The 22791-nt window shown below is 37.8% G+C and overlaps 2 protein-coding genes across 2 annotated transcripts in view; one reads left to right on the top strand and one right to left on the bottom strand.

Moving 5' to 3' along the window:
- LOC124262247 (cysteine--tRNA ligase, cytoplasmic-like) overlaps positions 1 to 22791 on the top strand; it is a 299881-nt gene that overhangs the window by 54117 nt on the left and 222973 nt on the right. The gene's annotated exons all lie outside the window — the stretch shown is intronic.
- LOC124262248 overlaps positions 1 to 22791 on the bottom strand; it is a 156559-nt gene that overhangs the window by 8073 nt on the left and 125695 nt on the right. Inside the window, 2 exon segments of the mRNA XM_046696731.1 lie at positions 937 to 1050; positions 1053 to 1065. Coding sequence (XP_046552687.1) covers positions 937 to 1050; positions 1053 to 1065 — 127 coding nt within the window.

Here is a 22791-nt window from a genome sequence, read left to right as displayed (position 1 = left end):
CTCTCATCTTCTGTCAGCAGGACGTACGGAGGTAATCACAGGATCCTTAATGGATCTGCGCTGGGAAATGAGCTGCTAGATTGCAGTCGATGATACCTGTTTTGGGTGCGGGATGTGACGGGTGGCCATCGCTTTTAGGTGACAAAGTAAAGAAATATTTCTGGGTAGGTGACCGAATGGTTGAAGGTGTTGCTGACTATAACTGAAGGATGTTTTCAAGATTGGTATCCATTGATCTTCACTGATGGAGGCATATTGGGAACGTAGGGATGAAGTAGACTGGAAAAATCCAGAAGTGCTATCAGAATTAGGAAGAATTTCATTATAATGGCAATAACTGGAATTTGTGGTTTTCCCACACTAATCTTCGGATTTGTCAGTTGTTCATATTTGGGCATTTTCTTGAATTTCCTTGGTTTTGAATTTGAAAACATAAACCGACTATCGTGTACCTCGATTTGAAGGTCAAATGAAAGTTAACTCACAGAATGAAGTGATCTACTCCTGCTGAGCGGAACGTGCATGTCAGCGACGTGGTAGATTGTTTAGCAAGGGACAGATAGGGAGATCTTGATAGATCTATGGTGTATTAAGGTTTGACTTAATCAAGGTTTTGCGTCCATGTGGCCTGTTTAATACGGGAACCCTAATCATGTAATTCCGAGAATACATCCATGTGCCATGTAACCTCTCCTGATATTCAATACAACTAATCTAAGCCCAAACTATGAAAGGTCAGCGCTGAACAAGTCTCCACCAAATCAGGATCCTGGATCAATGGCGAAAATAAAGGCACCTTGAGAAGGTGGAGAGCTATCATTTGATTAATATCATACACATAGCTCTGCCTAGTTTGTTTAGAGAACCCAATCTCCCTGCTAATTATTGATTGCTTGTTTCTTACGATGTTTTGTTGACCTTGACCTTTGGCCTCACCTGTTATCATGTACATCTGCGTTCCCTTGTAGTTCTGTTCTTGACTGAGGAGAATCGGCGGCATCACTTCGGATGGTGGCAATTTTATAGTTTCATTGCGTGAGTTGAACCCTCCATATTGCCAGGAATCTGAAAAAAAAACATGATACTAATTCAGTAGGCTCGATAATAGACAGCAAAAGACAATTGACAGACGGTCGTGGTGACGAGGAACAAAGCATCACCTGTAACCATAGTGATTTGAATAAACCATAATTTAAATCACGTTGACAATAAAGATCAAGGAAGCCGAACAAAATAGAACGTTGAAATGTGCTATTTCTTGGGCCAGGTATCTCTGATGATATATCCTGGCTAGGAGAATTGTTTATGTGCTTCTAAACACAGATAGTTATTGGAAAATGGGTGAAATCCATACAATATAGCCATAGAGAAACGTGCTCTGTTGCAAAGTCATTATTACCCACAAACACCTAATGAAGTTCATGAAAAATACTGTTATAGCTTTGAGGCTTGACGCTAATCAATCAATCCTGCTCTTTCCAAGAATATATAGGCTAAAGGAGGTGATGCTTCTCAAGCAGGTTTTCACATGATTCGTTTTCGGGTTACTTTTTAGGTTTTTGCAAAATAGTGCCTTTGAAACAATGCATAATTAAATGATATTGTGTCGTTCATTTGTATTTACAAACATAGTATATTTTTATTTTCAAATATTGTTTCAGTTTTAGTCTTCAGGGTCCAGATCCACAAAGTATTAGAAGCCTCACGAACTATTGTAAATCTATAGATTTTCATAGGCTTGCAATTGTAGTAGTTCTATGAACACTAGTGTTGGGAATTGGTTGAAATCTCACAATTGATGATTGCTTCATTACCAACGAACAATCATCGAAAAAAATTGGTTAGCGTCATTTTTCCGATTTTCCTATCCAGGTTGTTACTGCGGAAAAGGATAACATGTTGCTACTTGCTACATTAAAGTGATGACTAATATATCATGAACATAAACTTCCTGGAGTCTTAGAGAAATATTTAGTCGTGACTTTTCAGTTAGTGGAGTGAGTTTTCTAAGAAATAAACATGTTTTCAGGCCCTGACAACTTCTAAGATATGTTCCATTGTCAAGCATTCAAAGACTAAAACAGTAGTTCCAAAATCGTTTATGTTCGATTATGAGAAAATGTGATCGATTGCTTGGTTGTTTGGTCACTGCGACCAATCTTAGATTATTTCAATTAATCGGACCACCACTAATGAACACTTTGCGGTTGGCCCCAATTTCTTACTTTTCTGGAGTATTGTTGATGATGGTTGACTGCACTAACAGTTTTGAACTGTTTCAAAAAGGAAATCACTTAAAATGCTTCGCTTCACAAGTCATCTGAAGGTGTCAAAAAGCTTACGAAATTTTCAGTAAGTAGTACTTTAGTAAACACAAGCAACTGGGGTAGACACCATACATCATGTTCAGGTAGTGCACAGTTTATTTGCAAGTGCTTAATGAAGAATTATTTGGCTTTAAGAGGAGACAACTATTTGTGGTAAGATCCTCAGAAGGGTGGTTAAAGCTTCGGTTTGTCCTCACTGAAGGTCTGGGTTCGATTCCCAACATCAGCAAGTGTAAACTCCATGTCTGATGTCCACTGCCATGATATGCTGTAAGGTGGTGTAAAACCCAGCTCACTCACTCACTCACTCTCACTCACTCACTCACTCACTCACTCTCACTCACTCACTCACTTGCTTTCTGGTTAGCAGTATCTAAAGTCTTTGGTACAGACATCAGTACAAAGATTATCTTCTGCAACACAGTTGAAGACTTGCTCATATTTAGATTTCTTTTCGTGATTTACTGACTGAAAAAGTCTTTAATGTTTCTGTACATGGTAATGTCGAAACGAAAAAGCAAAAATGGATTATTTTCTGTCAGATGAACATGTCTGATAACTTCTGTATGTCATGTCAAAATTTGCTTGTGATAAAAAGAAAAGGATTGATTTCTGTCATACAACACGTCCAATATAATACTAAATAATAATCACAGTTTTCTGGAACTTTTTCATTTTGAGCTATCCATGAAGGTCTCTTTTCCTCCATATCTTTTGTTGTTCAAGCATTTGAGTTTGTGAAGATACATTGTAGAAATTTGAATTTTCCAAATTTATCATATCATACGTTTTTTTTATTTCTATGGAAAGAAAAGCACTCACATTTTCAGGTCAAACAATCTTGAGTAGTTTGCTCATAACTTTAATGACAGTCTTGCTCATTTAGAATCTTAATGCATTAGTTGTCTGGATAGTAGTCCCTACCCTTTCCCAGCTAAATATAGGACCACCCTCCTTCCTTTAACAAAAGGTACCTGCGTCATCGCATTTTTCAATTTCCTACAAATTGTTGATCTGGAAAGACCTTTCAGCAGGTCGTCACGGTAGTCATAATGTATTGTTACGTGTGAATCTTGACTTCTATATCAGAGAGACCACCTGGCTACCGTGCTACCATCACGGCTTCCGGAATCCATTTCCAGTGATTAACTCTCCATATTAATAATTTACTTTGATAATAAAGAAACAGGGATATTTCAACATTAATAGGGGTACAATTTGTCAGAGGCTGATATAAAAGTTTACCTCACAAGAGTTTAATAGAATTGTGTAGTGAGGTACGTATTAAAATTATTTGCCAAATGATGTGAGAATATGTGGTAATGGGATATAAAAGAACGTTTCAAAGCAGCTTTCAATACACATTATCTGATGAGCATATGATTGTGTGTTTTTTAAATGTTTATTCTGGCTGTGGCCTTTCTGACATGACTGTGGTTAATCTATACTAGAAGGTTGACTTTTTAGCAAAATTGTTGTGCTTTTATACTAGCAGGGCTGGCTTCCTGACATATTTGAAAACTGTATGTGTGACAATATTGTTGCATATCTATGCAAGAAATAGAGAATACTAAACGATGTCCTGTGTAATACCATATTTATGAAACGAGTGAATGGTTTGGTATCTATCGAGTGAAAGCGAGTTAAATACCAATACTATTCATGAGTTTCATAAATATGGTATTACACGGGACATAGTTTAGTATTTTATTTATTACTCACCCAACATTAGCAAAATAATATCGAGCAAAGTACTTCTTCCTAAGAATTCAACGAGAGTGATGACTCTCAGCTTTCCGCGAGTCAAGCAATGTCTAATACTATTGTGACAGAGGTATTAGCATTGTGACGTCATAACTGTTAACCAGTTTTACGTCATACGTACGGCACCACGTGATGTTATTACACAATGTGTAATAACATTGTAAAATTATTAAACAGTGATATCTTCAACGGGTGAGTAATAAGACTATCTGACATGATGGTTGTGCATCCAGGCAGGAAGACATCTTTCTGACAGAATTGTCTCTCTATACTCGCCGGGCTGCCTTTCTGATATATTTGTTGTGTATCTATACTTAAAAACTTCCAGTGACGTCACACTATTGTCTCGCCAGGTTCTCCTTTTACTGAGTAAACCTGTTCAAGCAGGTTCGCGGGTATTCTCCCAGGGAAATCCCAGGGATATTCTACAGAATTGCCCGCATCCCGGGGATTTTCTGCGGAATAGTCCCTTGTCTCTGAATTATTACTTGTTTTGAACTGAGATATGACTTTGTCTTGCTATCAGTGTCAAATATCATATTATAGAAAACTTCGGAGTTGGTTTTTATCCTTTACAAGAAGACGCCTTCTGACAGAAATGTCTATATATACTAGCTTGCCTGACTTTCTGATGTATTGTTGTCTATCTATACAAAAAAGACTCTTTTCTAACTTAATTGCTGTACATCTTTACAATAAAATGTTTTTCTGACATAATTGTTGTGTATCTATACAAGAAGACTGCCTTTCTAATTTTATTGTTGTGTATCCACTCAAGAGCCATTCAGTCTGATATAACCATTCTGTATCTATTCCTGGCCTGGCATTGTGTATCTACACCTGAAAACCCCATTCCAACGAAACCATTACCCACATTGCAATCCTCAAATGCACATACATTGACTAAAATGTCTCGTAGGTAAATATCACAGCTGTAAAATACAATCCAATACTACAAAGGCATAAACAGAAAGCACAATGTATTCTAGTGTTCACACCCTGTTGGAACACCAGGATGGAACCAGTCTCCAGCCACCGTCTCTTCATGAAGATGCTACATAAAGAATACGGAGGTGACAGATTTGGTGACGTAGTGGTTAAAGCTTTCGCTTGTCACACCAAAGACCCGGGTTCGATTTCCAACATGGGTACAATGTATGAAGCCCATTTCTGGTGTCCCCCGCTTTGATATTGCTAGAATATTGCTAAAAGCGGCGTAAAACTAAACTCACTCACTCCCTGATTGTGCATCATTATGGCCTGACATCAAGGTCAATGTTTATAACATTAGTCACATGTTCGTCTGGTCCAGAGTCGGTTAGAGTAAACCATGTTTATAACAAACGTGTTAATAATGAACTGACAAATTATTTTTTGTTCAGGCCACTTGCTGTATACCCCGCTATGATATTGCTGGAATATTGCTAAAAGCGGCGTAATACCATACTGACGCACTCACTCATATGAATGGAATCCTGCTGTTTTAGTGTATGTATTGATATGTAGTGTATTAATGCATTCATTTATTTTCTGGATTTTCTATATGAGCTTGCATGGAATATGGGTTGCATTTTTACAAGCTAAGTTAAATTCATATCTCAGCTATCCACCATACCAAGTCAGGGATGGTAGTGTTTTTTCTCCTACCCAAAATCGAGTATAATTCTTTTTGGTTTTTAAATAAGCCAACAGCTGATATTATATTTTGCCAATCCCCTTTGGATCTAAACCTATATTTGCCATGAAATGTCCGTAATGTGCATGTAAGTACATCGATCGCCATTTTTGTAATCTGCCTGAATGCCTGCCCACCTGATCATGGCTATTTATGTTGACAGCAACCAGGCAGCCATACTCAGTATTGTGAGCGTGACTATTGACCCAAGCTCTGGACTCGACGAATACGGACAGGATGTGAAGGCTTTTTGTAATTGCAATTTCGTATGTTCAGCTCCGATTAGAGTATATTTATGTCCAGAGTTATGGCCGGTTTATGACGAAGTTATTGGCGATTTCATCAAGCCGTTATTAAAGATTCCATGTTGTTGGTGTGTTAATGAATGCATGGACAGACGACCCTTAGATTAACTTTGAATTTCCTCATTGTTTTCAGTGCTGTTGTCTTCAGAACTTGCTTTGTTATTGTCAGATTTTGTGCAATTCATTATTGATAATTTCGTCATTCTAATCACGCATCTCTGTCAATAAAACTGAACTGATTTCTTCCTAGTTCAGTGTTGCATGACAACATTAATCGTTATTGCTAATACCAGAAATTGTTCTTCATGGTTAACTAACGCTCTCATTCTTGTTGTTTCCGTGCTCACTTTCATTTTGTCATCCAGGAAAAGCAAAAACTGTTTGGCTACATATATTCCATGGTGGGAATCAATATTTAGTTTTTAACTTTATGTCCTTGAATGAATTTATGTATTAGGTCTTGAAGAGTTTAATGCTTTTCAGATTGGCAGACATTGATTGTACAGTTAATTATTTTTGAAATCCATGTTTAATTTTTACGGATAGATGAATAGGCAACTAGTACAATAACGTGGCTGTAAGAATGGTAGGCTGATACTAGTGACGAGCATAGCATCACATAACAGATATATAGCATAGCATAACAGATTCATAGCATTGCATAACAGATATATAGCATAGCATAACAGGTTCCTAGCATCGCATAACAGATATATAGCATAGCATAACAGATTCCTAGCATCACATAACAGATATATAGCATAGCATAACAGATAAATAGCATAGCATAACAGATTCATAGCATTGCATAACTGATATATAGCATAGCATAACAGGTTCCTAGCATCGCATAACAGATATATAGCATAGCATAACAGATTCCTAGCCTCACATAACAGATATATAGCATCACATAATAGATTTATAGCATAACATAACAGATTCATAGCATCACATAACTGATATATAGCATAGCATAACAGATTCATAGCATCGCATAACAGATATATAGCATAGCATAACAGATAAATAGCACAATATAACATGTATAACATAACAGATTGATAGCATAGCAGATATATAACATAGCATAACATATATTGCACATAACAGAGCATAACTTAAGCAACATAACAGCAAATATATAGCATATACATGCTATAGCAGATATATGGCATTGCAAATACATGTATATAGAATAACATAGCCGATATATTATGTGCGAGGTGTACTGATATAGTATTGACTGTGGGGATGACCCAACCTTTTAGCCTTTTGTCATAACCAGGACCTTTGACTTTCATACTTAATTTCATGAACTGATAATCCATATTTGCTCTTTCATGGCTCACTTGGCAATAGTCAAGCAATACGAGAGTGAATTTTCACGTCTGGACCAGGTAAACCTATGATTGATGTTATAAGCAACTGTCTACAGTATCAAGGAATGATGATAAATATTCTGACCACCTGATCCATGAAGTTAACACTCACTCACTCATGCACAGTATTCACTCATTCACACGCTCACTCGCTTGCTCACTCACTTACCCTCTCTCTCTCCCTCTCACTCACTCACTCACTCACTCACTGATGGATCATTGTTCAAAAATCAGACTTGCTCACTCACTCACTCTGATATTTGTTTCATTCACTTGGGCTCGCTATTCACTCACTCGCTCACTCACTCACTCACTCATTCACTCAGTACTCTCACTCACTCACTCATTGACATAGATGAGTGCCATACTGGCATATTGTATTTGGACATTGACACGGTCATTCAAATCACCATACCCTCCGTTACATTCAACTTATTCAGTCCATGGACAAAAATATTTGATTTTGTAATGAGAAGCCGAGACTGATGAGGATCAAGATGTTTGAAGTCAGTTTCAGACTGGACAAGATATTTTCCCAACAACTGAAACTGGTCTGTTGCATCCTGGAAGTGTCAGCAATTCCCTCCCGAGCATGAATAGCTAAGCATCAAGTGTTTTCATTGGCTATCGAGTGTTTAGTGGATTGGAAATTGGCCACTCGAATTCTGTGGCCAGTACCACTTGGTATGGGAGTGATGGAGGCTGGGATATTGTGGCTTGCACAGTCTACAAACATACATGTTATTGTCTCAGTAGGGTTGTGTTACTGGCTCCAGCTTCTCTGTTTGTTGCCTTATACTGTGGCAGGTCATATTTTAGTATAGAAATTCTGAGACGCTTCTTCTTCAATGATTTCAAAGAGGATCAAACAACCCCTGCTCCAGAGTTGTTCGATCAAGGCTACAATCATGTCGGGTCTCGGTGAAGCTTTCAAAAGGTTGCATGGTAGACAAGTGGGGGTTTTTGGTCAAATTTTACACTTCCCTGACAGAAATGATGTCTGGTGCTGTTCCCTATTTTCACTGGTACTATATGTTTGATGTTTTTAGGTCAAAAGTTGACCTGCCTTTGCATGTGTTTTTGATGCATGCTATCGGTTGGGCAGGATAAGCTTACCCTTTTACAAATACCTGGTATTGACACTATTTAATCATTATTTGTAAAGGGAAGCTCATGATATAGTCAGGACACACAACTGATCCCACTTCGAGCAAAAATATGTTTAAAACTTATCAATATAATTTTAGTAAACTAATTAGGGCTAATAAGCTATAACATACAAGTCACACACTGTTAAATATATCCTTTTTCATCCTTTATTTCAAACAGTATTGTGTATTTGTTCTGAAGTGCTTTTATGATTAAAGGCAATTCTGATCATCTGAACTATATTGATGAAACTTCTTAATATATTAGCAGCATAGAGAAAATCTATTGAACATAATTGATAATGTATTTAGTAATATTGTGTGTGAAGTATAGCACAGATGTATGAAGAAAGGTCTTTCTGCTTCATAAATGCCCTCCCTCTTTGCTTTGTAATGAAAATATGAAAGACTGTTTTGAAGTTACCTCAATTTCATTAATAACAGAAATACACGGATGATGTTCATCTGTAATGAAGGTAATTTTCACAGACAATTTGTGATGCTGGCTTTCAATGGTGATATGATTATTTCTAAATCTGAGAACTTGAAAAGAACTTAATACGTTTCCAGTGTGTATCAATATTTGTGATATCAACCATTTCAACTCATTTCCTATGATAATAAGTTAAGAGTGAGTCACTGTAATATTGATAATTCTATAGTCTTCCTCTAAGAAATGATTATTTATTGTTCCATAATCATAAAATCTTGCATGCTTCTAAAAGGTTTCTGATCTTTCATGGATCACTGGCCATGGATTTATTCTATTTTTTTGCTCTTTCACTGTCTTCATCATCATCATCAGCAGCAGCAGCAGCAGCAGCAGCAGCATCATCATCATCAGCAGGATGATTTTTATACTCATAATAAGTTCATTAGGTCAGCGAGGATGTAGGTTTGTGATGGTAACCGGACTATTTGAAACCCCTAATATATTTATCAGGCCAATGAGTATGTACCGGTAGGTCTGTCATTGTTACGAACTATTTGAAACCCCTAATTAGCCCAACAAGGCCAGTGAGGATGTAGATTATCATGGTTATTGAACTATTTGAAACCCCTAAGTTTCCCAACAGATCATTGAGGATGTAGATTTTCATGGTTATTGAACTAATTGAAACCCCTAAGTTTCCCAACAGATCATTGAGGATGTAGATTATTATGGTTACTGAACTATTTGAAACCCCTAATTAGCCCAACAAGGTCAGTGAGGATGTAGATTTCACATTGTTATAGGACTATAATATTTGAAACCCTTAATAAAGTCATCGTGGATGTAGGTGTATCATGGTTACAGGACCATTTGAAACCCCTAGTGAACCCAACTGGCCAATGAAGATGTAGATTTCTGGTGGTTACAGGACTATTTGAAACCTCTAATAAGCCCTTCAGGTCAGTGAATATGTAGGTTTGCCATGGTTACTGAACTATTTGAAACCCATCATAAGAAGATGAAGTCCGAGAGACTGTCAAATATGATAGGAAGGTTTTCCTGGAAGGGATGTATATTGTGCCATGTGGGAAATAATACATCTTGTTACGGAATTCTTGTCACTCTGTTCTGAATCCAAATGTCAAATTCCATTAACGGCTTGGACAAAAACTGGTACAAATCTTGCCACTTGGGAGTACTAATATGTAAATGAACCATTGACAAAACCCTTCCCAACTCTCATAGCACAGAGAATTATTCATTATGTGTCAGATTGTCTTTCCTGATTTTCAATAAGTGAGACCTCCATTCCCATAAAAGGTGTCCATGTTAGAATAGGGACATATTACATGGCCTGGAGTGGAATAATTATCATAATGCTTGTTTTGATCTACATTCATTGTCGGAGGGGAATTAATCTTCTCTCTATCGATTTTTCCTCTTAGGAACTTAAGCTGTTCGAAAAGATTACTTTCTTCAAAACCTAGATCATTTTGTACCATGTTCGATTATATATACATGAATATATATTTTAAGAATTGATACGAAAACTACCATTACTAAATTAACAGCAAAGTTAACATTGACGAGTTTGGCTTAGTTAATGAGATGAGATAATGCATAACTTAAAATGACTGTCATATGTCAATGTAACAGTCATTTTCAAATAATTAATCAATTTAAAGTAATTACATCGTTTCTTCAAGGAGCATACACAATATCAAACACACTCGTAAATAGTGAGAATAAAATGTTCATTATGAAACAGGTTGTTTATCTCGCCTTGGTTTTATTCAGAACTACATATATGTTCCTTCTCTGTGTCTGAAGACCTGGGCCTAGATTTTTGAAGCTCTCTTAGCGCTAAGATAGTCGTAAGAGCCATACATTAACATTAACTTACAATTATCTTAGCGCTAAGAGAGCTTCGAAAATCTAGGTCCTGAATCTGATTACCATCATGGGTCTCTGGTGTCCTTCCTTTGATATTGTTGGAATATTTAAAGCTTCCTAAAACCCAGCTCACTCACTAACACACTCAACAAGCCTCTCAGCTACCATCCAATCATTGTATCATGTTTTCCATAAGCTAGGAGTAGGGCCTTTACAGGTAATGAAATAGGATTGAACCTGCAAAACTATCAGGTGAAGAAAAAATCCAAATGATGGACACTGGAGCCCATAAAGCGGCGTTGATGGTAAACACCGATGATTCCAACGGCAGATACTAACTGTCGTGGAGGTTACAACATTTGATAGTTGGGATTATGGGAAACTGCTTCTACTCCAACCTTCAATCTGAGTTGTCTTTGAAGTTTACACAACTACAATCTTCCACATTGTCAAAGCACACGATCTCAGTCACATGAAACCATCCCATTTCACCACAACTAAACTAAATCCCTCTTGTAAGAGGTTCAAGAATTGGGTGTAATGAGACCCTGGTGTTTCTGGAACAAACACCGAGATTGTCGGGCAAGTTGGAACCAACAAACGTAATTGGTCATTTATGAATGCAGACAGGAGTATGTAAGAAACAGCCATTTAAATTAGCGGCAATCAAAATCTTCGCCTGGAAACAGACTCGGTTTTTTAAGTGAGCTACACCCTTGAATAGCAGACAGCTTGATCATTTCATAAGGTCAAGGTCACGGATTATTAGTTGTCCAGTGCCAGATGAGCTGACCACTGTGTCCGTAATTGATTTCTGTGAAGACATGTGTCATAAATGTCGGCTTCATTAGACTTGCCAGGCTGCTGTCAAGAATATTACCTGCTAATTATTTACTTTGGTCTAATCAGCTAATTAGTCCAGCATTTCCAAGACTTGCTTCTGCAAAAGAATTCTGTGAAAACTGTTTTTAACTTGGAGCTTGAAATGGAGTTTAATGAATATATTTTTTAGATGTGATGGATAGATTTGTGATAGCAGAAATGAAATGGTGTGGATGCTTAGAATTCCACGTTTCAGTCTGACAGAAATGAATTGTCAGATTTTCAATCTGACAATGAGTAACAGATGTGGAACTTGTCACAAAACATAACTCACGCATTTAATTCCCTCTTCTAATCCAGATCTCTGTCTGCTGCTGGTTAAGATTGTCTCAGACATTAAATTACAAAGATATTCTTTTGTCGTCAGTTCAATGCTATTCTGGTCCTATCGCACCTTCAGTATTGAAACTTTCTTCAATCAGGAAATTGGTTTTCGGATCAAATATCTTTTTATTTACCACATGTTGGTAGTAATAACAATAGATGGGCTACAGAGTAAATATGACATACTCTACAAGCAAAACTCATTACAAAATTGCGTTCCCTTGCAGAAAAATTCTGCAATGTTTTAAAATATTAATTTTGCTGAGTTGGAGCTCTGGCAGCCAATCAGCGGGTAGCTAGACTTGGGACGTACAGAGCTGTCCCGCAAACATCCTGTCTATGCGTTAGAGACTCACGTTCTCAACCATGGCATTCACACGCAAACATTTCAGGGGTTATTTCTGTTGGAATTAAATTCTTTTTAATTTAATATGAACATGTGTAATGGTGTGGTCTTTGTGAAAATGGGTAATCAGGGGGTAGAGATCACATCATCCAGGAGAATTGTGATACTGTAAAATGAAGATGGTCGGGGGAAGATGTTTAGATTTAGAATCTGGTTTTAACTGAAACTTTTACAATGGTAATTGGATCTTTCTTAAACATTCATGGGGTTGTCGGGTAGCCTAGTGGTTAAAGTATTTACTCAGCATGCCGAAGGACCAGGTTTGATTCCTGGGATATAATATGTAAAGCCCATTTCTGGTGTCCCCTCATCTAAAAGCAACGAAAGACCTCACTCACTCTTGTCTTCCTCTGTTCCTTACACTCTCTCAGGGGGCAGTGGGATAACTTGTGGTTAAAGCGTTCGCTTGCCACACTGAAGACCCGGGTTCCATTCCCCACATGGGTACAATGTGTGAAGCCCATTTCCGGCGTGATATTGCTGGAATGTTGCTAAAAGCGGCGTAAGACTAAAATCACTCTCACTACACTCTTTCAGCAATATTTAGGGTTAGCTATCAATAACTGTATCTGGCCCAGACAAGTAAGGATTGTTTTATATGTGCAGATGGCTCATGTAGACAAATGGAACATATTTTATATAGCTTTTTTTATGGTGGTTCAGTACAAATGACCTCATGATTACATGTTTCCGATGTACAAGGTTGCTGGTATGAGGCACTTAATTAGATATATATAATTTTTACAATGGCTAACAGTCATGCAAGTCAGTTAGTGTTCAGCTGAAAAAACACAGAACATATGGTACAAGTCAAAAGAGCAAGTCCAGTAAAGTTAAGAAACTGGACACATCAGTACTTGTGGAAACCGAAATTGTGTGAAAAAGTAATAATTAATTTATGATGGCCATATTTTGCAACAGTTTGTGTGTTCACTCATAAACAAACCTCTAAAATAATAAAATTATGTTCCGAACAAAACCCTTAGACTGTAATGCACCTTTGTTTTGCTCATTAATCATTTCTGCTTTGCTTGCTTCAAGATCTAGATGTAAAACAGTTTGGTTGGAAGAATCGACACCATGGCAATGGTTCCTAGCAACATTATTAAGGTAATGAGGCTTTGCCTAAAGCATTAACCAAATCACCCCATCAAAATTTGACGTGATTTTTAGAATAAATTGACAAGCGAAAACAGCCAACATCCAACCAACTATGACAAAGCAAATTTTGTGGGTGAGTTCTTTGATGGTGGAAAAACTTGAAATCAAACACTGGTCACTTGGTCTGAGTGCATGGATGAACATAACTATTTTAATTACGTGGTTTAAACGGAAACGACAGCAATTTTAGATCAACAGAGGGCACCTTCATTTTCGGATGGCGTGGATTCTGTATCAGGCCATGTACCTGATGACAATATCATCAAAGATGCTGAAAGAGGAAATCTTTAAGCCATTTGCGATCTGTTCGAGCATAGAAGCTTTCTAATTTGTACTGTACATTAAGCTTGCCAAATGAACACGTCTGCCAATATTATTTTAAGGAGCAAATAGTGGGAGAAAGGTTACGGATATGACCTGCTGGATGAAGTAGTATCATATTCAAAGAAATGAGGGAATGCTTCGGAAGATTGGACTATTTTGTTACCATTATAACATGCTTATTGGAAATATTATACATGGTTTTGAAGCTGATATTACCAAATATTTAAAAAAAGGCCAAAGTATTATGGAATGGGAGAAGGTTTATGTGACAATATTCGCTGAATTTACATCAATCCTGACATTAATGGTGGAGATGGAATAAGAAGAACTGCTGTGGAGACAATATGGCTATCTCTTATTTCACTGCCTCTGTGGTTTAGTGGATAAAGTGTGTGCCTGGAGCTTGGAGGTTTGGTGGTTCCATCCCCTGTCAGTGTCAGATAAAAAGTCTTTAATAATGGTACTTGTTGTTGCTCTTCCTGCCGCTGGACATAAACTGGTTTGGCTTGTTGACTCGTCAGTATCATGTGTCTGGGTTCGATACAATCGGGGATGGCAATTTTCCACTGATCCGTGGATTCCGCGGATTTTATTTCAAATTGTTCAATTGTGAATCGTCTAAATCCATTGAGAAACCCTCAACTCGATGACAAAATATTACATTTTCGGCTGAAAATTGATTTTCCTGTTGCCATCCCTGTACAATGTACATCAGTCGGTTAGGACTATAACACCACCAAAAGAGCAGACTCATTGAAGCACACGTGCATGCATGCACACATGCAGTAGTCTTAATTGCCACATTCGACCCTTTGTCGGGCGGTGGGGTAGCCTCGTGGTTAAAATGTTCGCTCGTCTTATTGAAGATGCGGTTTCGATTCCACACTTGGAAAGAATGTGTGAAGGCTATTTCTGGTGTTGCTGGAATATTGCTAAAACGGCTTAAAACTAAACTCACTCACTTATTCAACCCTTTGTCACTTCAGCGTACCTATTCCTATTACTTCCTGCTCTTATGGACTGACCCTTGTAGATCTGGGTTAGAATTGGTCTTCCGTAACCCATGCTTGTTGTAAGAGGCAACTAATGGGATCGGGTGGTCAGGCTTGCTGACTTGGTTGACACATGTTATCACATCCCAATAGCGTAGATTGATGCTTATGCTGTTGATCACTAGATTGTCTGGTTCACAATCAATATTTACAGACCGCTGCCATAAAGCTGGAATATTGCTGAGTGCGGCATTAAACAAGAAGCACAACAAAGCAAATCTTATGGACTGTGAAAATTTGATGCTCATCAAATTCTTTTTAAAATTTAAATTCTTATTAAAAAATCCACAGTATCTATGGCTCATTATGCCAGTGGGGGATCTCTGTCCTTGGTGTTGAAATTACCATGTTACAGTGAGCTGTCAATTAAGCAGCAATTCACTATAGCTGCTGATGGCCCAAGACCTACACTGGGATGAAAGGACTCTTCAGGATTAGAGAGCAACATGCCAACGGAGACATTGAAGGAAGCACAATGGAAAGTTTGGAATACAACAACAGAGAATTGCATCATTTGCCAACATGAAACAGGAACTAATTGGATCCCAGTCAGCGCTGAGATAATCCAACACTCTTGACATAACACTAGATGGGATGCATCTCAGGTGGAAATCAAGCTGAAGATTCGCCACGATCCTCTCTTAAACATGGTCATTATTATCTCCCCTTGACAGAGCTCTCTTGTTCTATTTCAAACAGGTAATATATTCAAGGTGAAAAACCAGTGGTTAATGTTAGGTTTGATGAGAAATTTGAAAAGACTTCTCAAAAAACAGTGGTTAAATCATTTGTTAGTAATGCCGAAGACCAGGCTTTGAATCCCCACTTGGGTACAATATGTAAAGTATATTTCTGGCGTCCCCTGCTGTGATATTGCTGGAATATTGCTAAAAATGGCATAAGACCAAACTCAATTTAAAAATGGTCAGGGCAAGTGAAAAGTCATCCAATTCTTTCAGGGGCGGTCGGGTAGTCTAGTGGTTAAAGCGTTGGTTCGTTAAGCCAAAGAAGCGGGTTCGATTCCCCACATGGTACAATGTATGAAGCCCATTTCTGGTGTTCTCGCCATGATATTGCTGGAATGTTGCTAAAAGTGGTGTAAAACTAAACTCACTCACTCACTCACGTTACTATAGTTTATCAACCATGCCATGAAAGAATCACATAGTCCTTGACATTTTTTGAGTAGTATGCATCATGAAGAACTCAACTTGCACAAGTGATATAATAGTCAGTTCCACTGGAAGATGTTTAAATAAGGCTTCCCTTTCGTATAGGTCCATTTAGATTGAAGTGTGTGACAACTCCCTGACCTTGTTTGATGAAGACCCTTGTAATAGACACAAAATGGCCACCGCAGTTTCCACATCATGGAAAATTAAGAATATACCACTATTATTGTTCGTCTGGTTCCTCGGTTAAACTTGAGACTGAAGTGCCACCCATCGCTCGACATTTTAGACAATCTTACCCCCTTCTTTAGTCTGTAACGTCACAACATGACAGTTGTATCCTGACTCCTAACAATTGCAAATATGGCCGACATAGTCACAATATTGACGCGAACTCTTCGCTGTGACAACTGAAGAAGGTCTAAATGCACTCCGAGATAGCCATGGTACATTCACACCTACCTCCAAAGTAGACAATTACGTACGCTTTCAGACAGACCACCTTTTAGAGAGTAAAGAGGCTCTTAATGTCGGACTATTTTGCATGGTGAGAGGATAAGTGTGTGAATAGTCTGCACCCTCGGCAAACCAGAATAGTATGTGGGGCAGCTGGAGCAAGGATATGAGGGAACTTTGGACAGCTGTTAGGAGACTCAAGGCAATTAGAGTCAAGGAAAAAAATCGAGGGATAAAAAGGGAACTGTGACATGCTTTTTTAATGTTTACCGTTGGTTATCAGTGAAAATGGGCATGGGTCAACTGGTATCTACATGACCACCATCTGAGTAAGAGTCAGGGGTTTACCTCGACTCACAAAAATGGGGATCCCGGGGACCCCCAATTATTAGTTTTAGGGGTCCTTGCAGGCAATGTGAAGGTCGTGTGAAGTAACAGTACGTGTAGAGAACAGTACCTTTTGATAATTTTTAAGAGCTTGCAATGAATCATTGATCATGTGGACTGATGGATGAAATGATGCATGTAACTGCTCTGAAGGAAACAACCAAACACTTAGCAAAGTCATAGATGTGTTTTGAGTACAGTGAATAATATTGTGTGCCCCTCTGGACGCAGTGAATTGTTTTTGTGTGTCCATTCTCTACATTTGTTTTTACTGGGGACACATTTGCATGTTCCGTAAAACCCTAAAGACTCCAAGTCTCCTCAGCAGAATTAATTTTTGACTTGATAGTTGACAGTTGAACTTGAACTGAGGTGCAGTATTTTAATTTAGGTGTGAGTAAGTTTATTTTGATGCTACTTTTAGCAACGTTGTACTCATTGGCTTCACACATTGTACCCATCTAAGGAATCAAACCCAGGTCAGCATGATGAGCGAAGGCTTTAGCCACCAGTTACCCCACCGCTATCCTCATTTAAAGATCCCCTAAGGCACTAAAACTGATTAATCGAAGTAAAATGCTCCAATAAAAACAAATTTTAACTTTCTAAAAATAATTTTGAAAATACCTTTCGAAACATCAGCCATTAAGAAGCCATAAGCCATTGTTTACTGTTGGCTTACCAACCCAGTAACACTCAAGGTGTTCCGAAGTGTGGATGATTAAGCTAGTTGGACATAGTATTATAGGATTGTGGAACATATTGGCCATTATGGCACGGTGGCAGCCCATAACAACTGATAGAAGATGTCAGCACTAGACAAAGTCTGGAAGGCATGTGGCAGAATCATCTAATTGTTGTTGATTATCAATTGCCCTCGGACATAAAGAAGAGGCAGTCCCCCTGCTTGACTTATTGATATACCAGCTGTATCTGCCATGTTCAGACGTCCCCAGCGACTACTCCATGACTGTTCCGTGGCCCCGGGAAATGTTTCCGATTTGCTCCATCTTGTAAGATTTAGCCCTCATAATTCACGGCATCAGAGCGTGAGCCAGCCCGAAGCCACTCTCACAAATACTCCATAGACGATAACCAACTAACCACTCTGTATTTGCCCGCAGATTTAGACAATGGCAGCATTTATCGCTGTTCTTGAAGAATTGATGCCGAACATACTTGGTCCAATTGAATCGTCTGTTGTAGTCTAGATAGTTGTGCTGCTCAGAGATTTTGTTAAGGAAATTGGTATTCCCATCACAGAGACTGTTAGTTAAACAGTGAATTATATCAAGAGTTTAGTTAGGATCATCACTGAACATGGAAATTTAATAATGATCATAAATGCTTAAAAATAAATTAAATTGAAAAACGAGATGGATAATTTGTTATTTTGTAGTATCACGCAACTAACTGACACATTTTCATTGAGTTTGTCAATCTTGGGGAAGTCTTAGATATTGTCTTTGGCGCTAACTGATATTCTAGTTAACAGAACTAAAAAGTGACGTAGTGGAATCCTTGGAAGACAATATTCATAAAGATTTGGGCTTCATCCCCAAAGTATTTTGATTGTGCAATGTAACCTATCACATTCTAATTCATTTTATGTTTTTAGCAATTACAATTAAACTTGTGTTGGTTCTCTGTCAAGCCGAGCAGACATGATAATTTCACTTTGAAGCTTAACACATTTAGAAAAATTTGGTAAAAAAATTAAAAGCTTTAAGTGAAATTAAATTTGCAATCTTTGTCAGAAGACAGATGCCTGCTTGAAACAAATTAATCATTTGTTTCAACAAAAGACCAGGGAATGCGGTTCCTGGTATCTCTGAAGAACCTGTCTGACTCAGATAGAGATAAAAATGTTCCCAATCTGAAATTATATTTTGTTTTGGACCACATTATGACAGCAATAGAATAAATATTTTCAGATTTTAAGAATCTTTGTGGCGAACTTGATGGATATTATCTGGAATAACAAATTAACAGCTGCTTTTTGCTCGAAACGTAATTGTTAAGGGGGTCATCCAGTGGACTGCCTAAGTACTTGTCAAATAGATTGATTAACATGATAGAAAAAAACAACATCTCTGATGTGTGCTGTTTAAATAATATTAATTTGTCACAGGACGCAAATAAGAAGTTATGGACTCAAAATATTAGGAATCCTGGTCGATCGTATTGAAAAAACACAAGATAATTGATCATTATGTTGATTGGGTGTTTGTAAAGCTGTTAATCAGTATTGTGGAAACTAGTACTAATGTAGCAATGTTATACATACATCATACGGAATCTAATTGACTTGGTCTTTCTTATGTACACATATGATATCTAATTTGAAATGCATACTAGTAATCAAATGAAGCTCATTATAACTCATCTATATTTTCATGTAATGTTTTATAAGTATTTACAAAAAGTACTATATTTTTTAACTTTTTGTAGAATCATACGCTTTGTAGAATCATACGCTTTTCAATATTTGCTAATGTCCAAAATATCTTTTGTCGAAGATGTGGTGCTAAGAATTTTTGTGTGTGTTCTTTTGGGTCATCAAAATTGGAAATATTGTGTTCTATGAATGAGTAAGGAAGCTAAGGGACCAGTCATTAATTTTATGGGGGTGCGTTTGTCAGAGGGAATCACAAGATTGTGACCAAACAATTTGACAGTTATAAAAAATATTGCACATATTTGGGGAAGGTCATGTATATGTAATATAAAGTGTATATAATGACCTGGGTGAGTGGATGTGTTGTGTTTTACGCCGCTTTTAGCGATATTTCAGCAATATCATGGCGGGGGACACCAGAAATGAGCTTTACAGTACACATTGTACCCAGGGGAATCGAACCCGGGACCTTCGGCGTGACAAGCGAACGCTTTAACCAATAGGCTACCCCACCGCCCCCACAAGGACATGGGGTGGGTCATACCAAAATATAACTCACACTTGGGGGTGTGTCATTATTTTCAGTACATTATTGTGTCATTAACCTCTGACCCAGCACCCAGTAATAAATGATCACTCCCTACCTGGAATGAAATTATGGAATATTTAATCTTCAGAAACTAAGTCTTCACTTTTAGATAGTGAGAGAAACACCTTAATATCAGTATTTTCCAGAACTGGATGGTAATACAAAATGAAACTCTGTTGATTACCAACTTGTTCACGCTCAAATGGCACAGAATCTAGCCTCCCAGTGGAATTTGGAATGCAGTTTGAATGCACACAGATTATTGAGTGATGACATATTAATATTGTCGTCATTATCATAATTGATCAATAGTTATTACTGAACATTAAGTACTTTCACGTATTGACCACACAATCGATGTACTAAAATTGCACAAAAAAGCATTGACCGAATAATGCGATTAGATAATGTCATCTGTATGCATGACCCAGTTGAAACTCAGTTGTCTGGAAACCAAGAATTGCTTGTTTATTGTTGAAACCAGTAATACATTTAGATGTATCACCCAAAAAATCAATGTCCCCTCAATTTGAGGGAGATTCCATGTACCAAGCTCGATGCACATATTTGTCACCGACACAGACTATCCCTTAATTCCAAGGCTTTAAAACCAACAGTTAATCCACCAGTAAATGACTTGTGAAAGAATATGTCATGCATAAATTTGCATATCATTACCAAGACAAAAGGATTATGCGTAATACAGAGAGCACCACCCATTGCAAAAGAAGAATGACAAAAGATAAAAGGTTGATGCACATGGAGGTCCTGTCATAAGAACAACAGCGAGGAGCGAGACCATGTTGACAGTTCCATTGATTCACCGCTATCTCGTTGCTAAAAGAAAACAATTTAACGTGCGATATTGATTCGGCTCCGTAATGTAAACACAGTCGAAAGAAGGGGATCTGTTGACACTTGGACTCGCAGTAAGGGCAATTGGTCTTGTAATCGGATTCCGAAAAAAGATCTTTCTCAAAAAGTCGACTGATAGGGGTCTGTCTACTTTGAATTATGGCGATCAATTCCCTCTTTTTGTTTTGTAAAACTTCCCAGTGACCTCTCACCTCCTGGAACTTCCAGGTAAGACTACGTCCTGGCGCCATGGGAGAATGGATTGATGACTGTAAAGTGTTTTGTCATTGTTCCTGCACGTGGTGCATTGTTTGATGTTTCTTTGATGTGCTTCGATTGGTTGTCAAACGAGCCCTATTTTATGAATATGGGAGAACAAATAATAGGAATGTTTCTGTTTCTTTAAATTGAATCGCAAGTCATCTGTACAAGCATTGTATTCTGGCAATGGAGTTGTCTTTCACGATGTAATGGGTGGTACATGCTTGGTGGTCGCTTATTTTCATCACTAAACATTATTCACCTGCTTATTCAAATCGTCTGCTCAAGCATATGATAAAGGGAGATAACCTAATAGATCTGAATTGCTAACATGCTCCATGTCAGTTGTGTGTTCAAGTACGATCATGACCTATGTATTCATGCATTTGTCTGATGAAAGTGGTTGACCAAACGTTTATCTAAAAACATTTCTGCAGAAATAACAATCAGATCGAATAGTGATAAATAATAAAGTGTGATTAAATACATAAACATATTAACAAAACAAAACCACAATAATTATATAGATAATGATAATGTAAACAATAAAATCCTTTCCATGTTCACAAAAAGAAAAGGGGCGGTGGGGTAGCCTCATGATTAAAGCGTTGGCTCGTCACGCCGAAGACCTGGGTTCGAATCCCGAAATGGGTACAATGTGTGAAGCCCATTTCTGGTGTCCCCCGCCGTGATGTTGCTGGAATATTGCTAAAAGCGGCGTAAAACCAAACTCAGTCAGTCAGTCACCAAAAAAAAGGCCTGAACTTTAGGCCACGGAGCAGATCAAAGCTATGAGAGCCCAATGCGTAAACATGAGTTTACGATTGCTTGATCACCGACCCTCAGACAGGCTAAATGTGTTTATGAACATCGTGAACATCATGAATGTTTATGAATCTGTTTCGAACAGTTAAAACACCTGGTGTTCATATACATGTGAATATATCTTGCCCTACTGTTGGCGCCCATCACAAACATAAGACATTTTCATTTAAAGCATATTTCATTGTACAATTCCGAAAATATCTTATGTTTATGAATCAATCTTCATCTGATGATAAAGATGGGCAAGTCCTACCCCTCCACTGTCCTACAACTGCATTGGAACTTAATTTTATAAATTCAAGTTGACATACCTCTATCCATGAGCGAAATTAAAGATGACAGTCAAGTCATTCTTATAATTATCCTAATGTGTGAATCTACAAACTTCAAGGAAGTTCCTAGATTAAACTGCTATAGCCCGACACATCAAAGACCCAGGACCATTTTTAAGATCTAACTAATATACAGAGTTATTAAGATGTTAAGATGCTATGCAATGTAAAGTATTCTTGAAGTATTCTTGAAGTATTCACTGAAAAGGACATGATCACACAACTGCACGAGTCTCTCTTATTCATTTTCTGGTTAAACTGAATGCTATCCAACTCTTTGTGTAATTTGTCTGCCACCAATACCAAGGCCCTGCGCTATGTATTATCGCAGAAAATTAAAAAGATGCTCAGCACTGGCTACTGTCAGTTCAATTAAATCAGTGTTCATTGTAAAATGCCTTTGATATACCCAAGATCGAAATTCTATACTGCTTAGGCCA

Source organism: Haliotis rubra, unplaced genomic scaffold, assembly GCF_003918875.1.
Source record: "Haliotis rubra isolate DU_JTF1 unplaced genomic scaffold, ASM391887v1 Scf83, whole genome shotgun sequence".
NCBI classification, from domain to species: domain Eukaryota; kingdom Metazoa; phylum Mollusca; class Gastropoda; order Lepetellida; family Haliotidae; genus Haliotis; species Haliotis rubra.
This window is presented reverse-complemented; position numbering and strand designations above follow the sequence as displayed.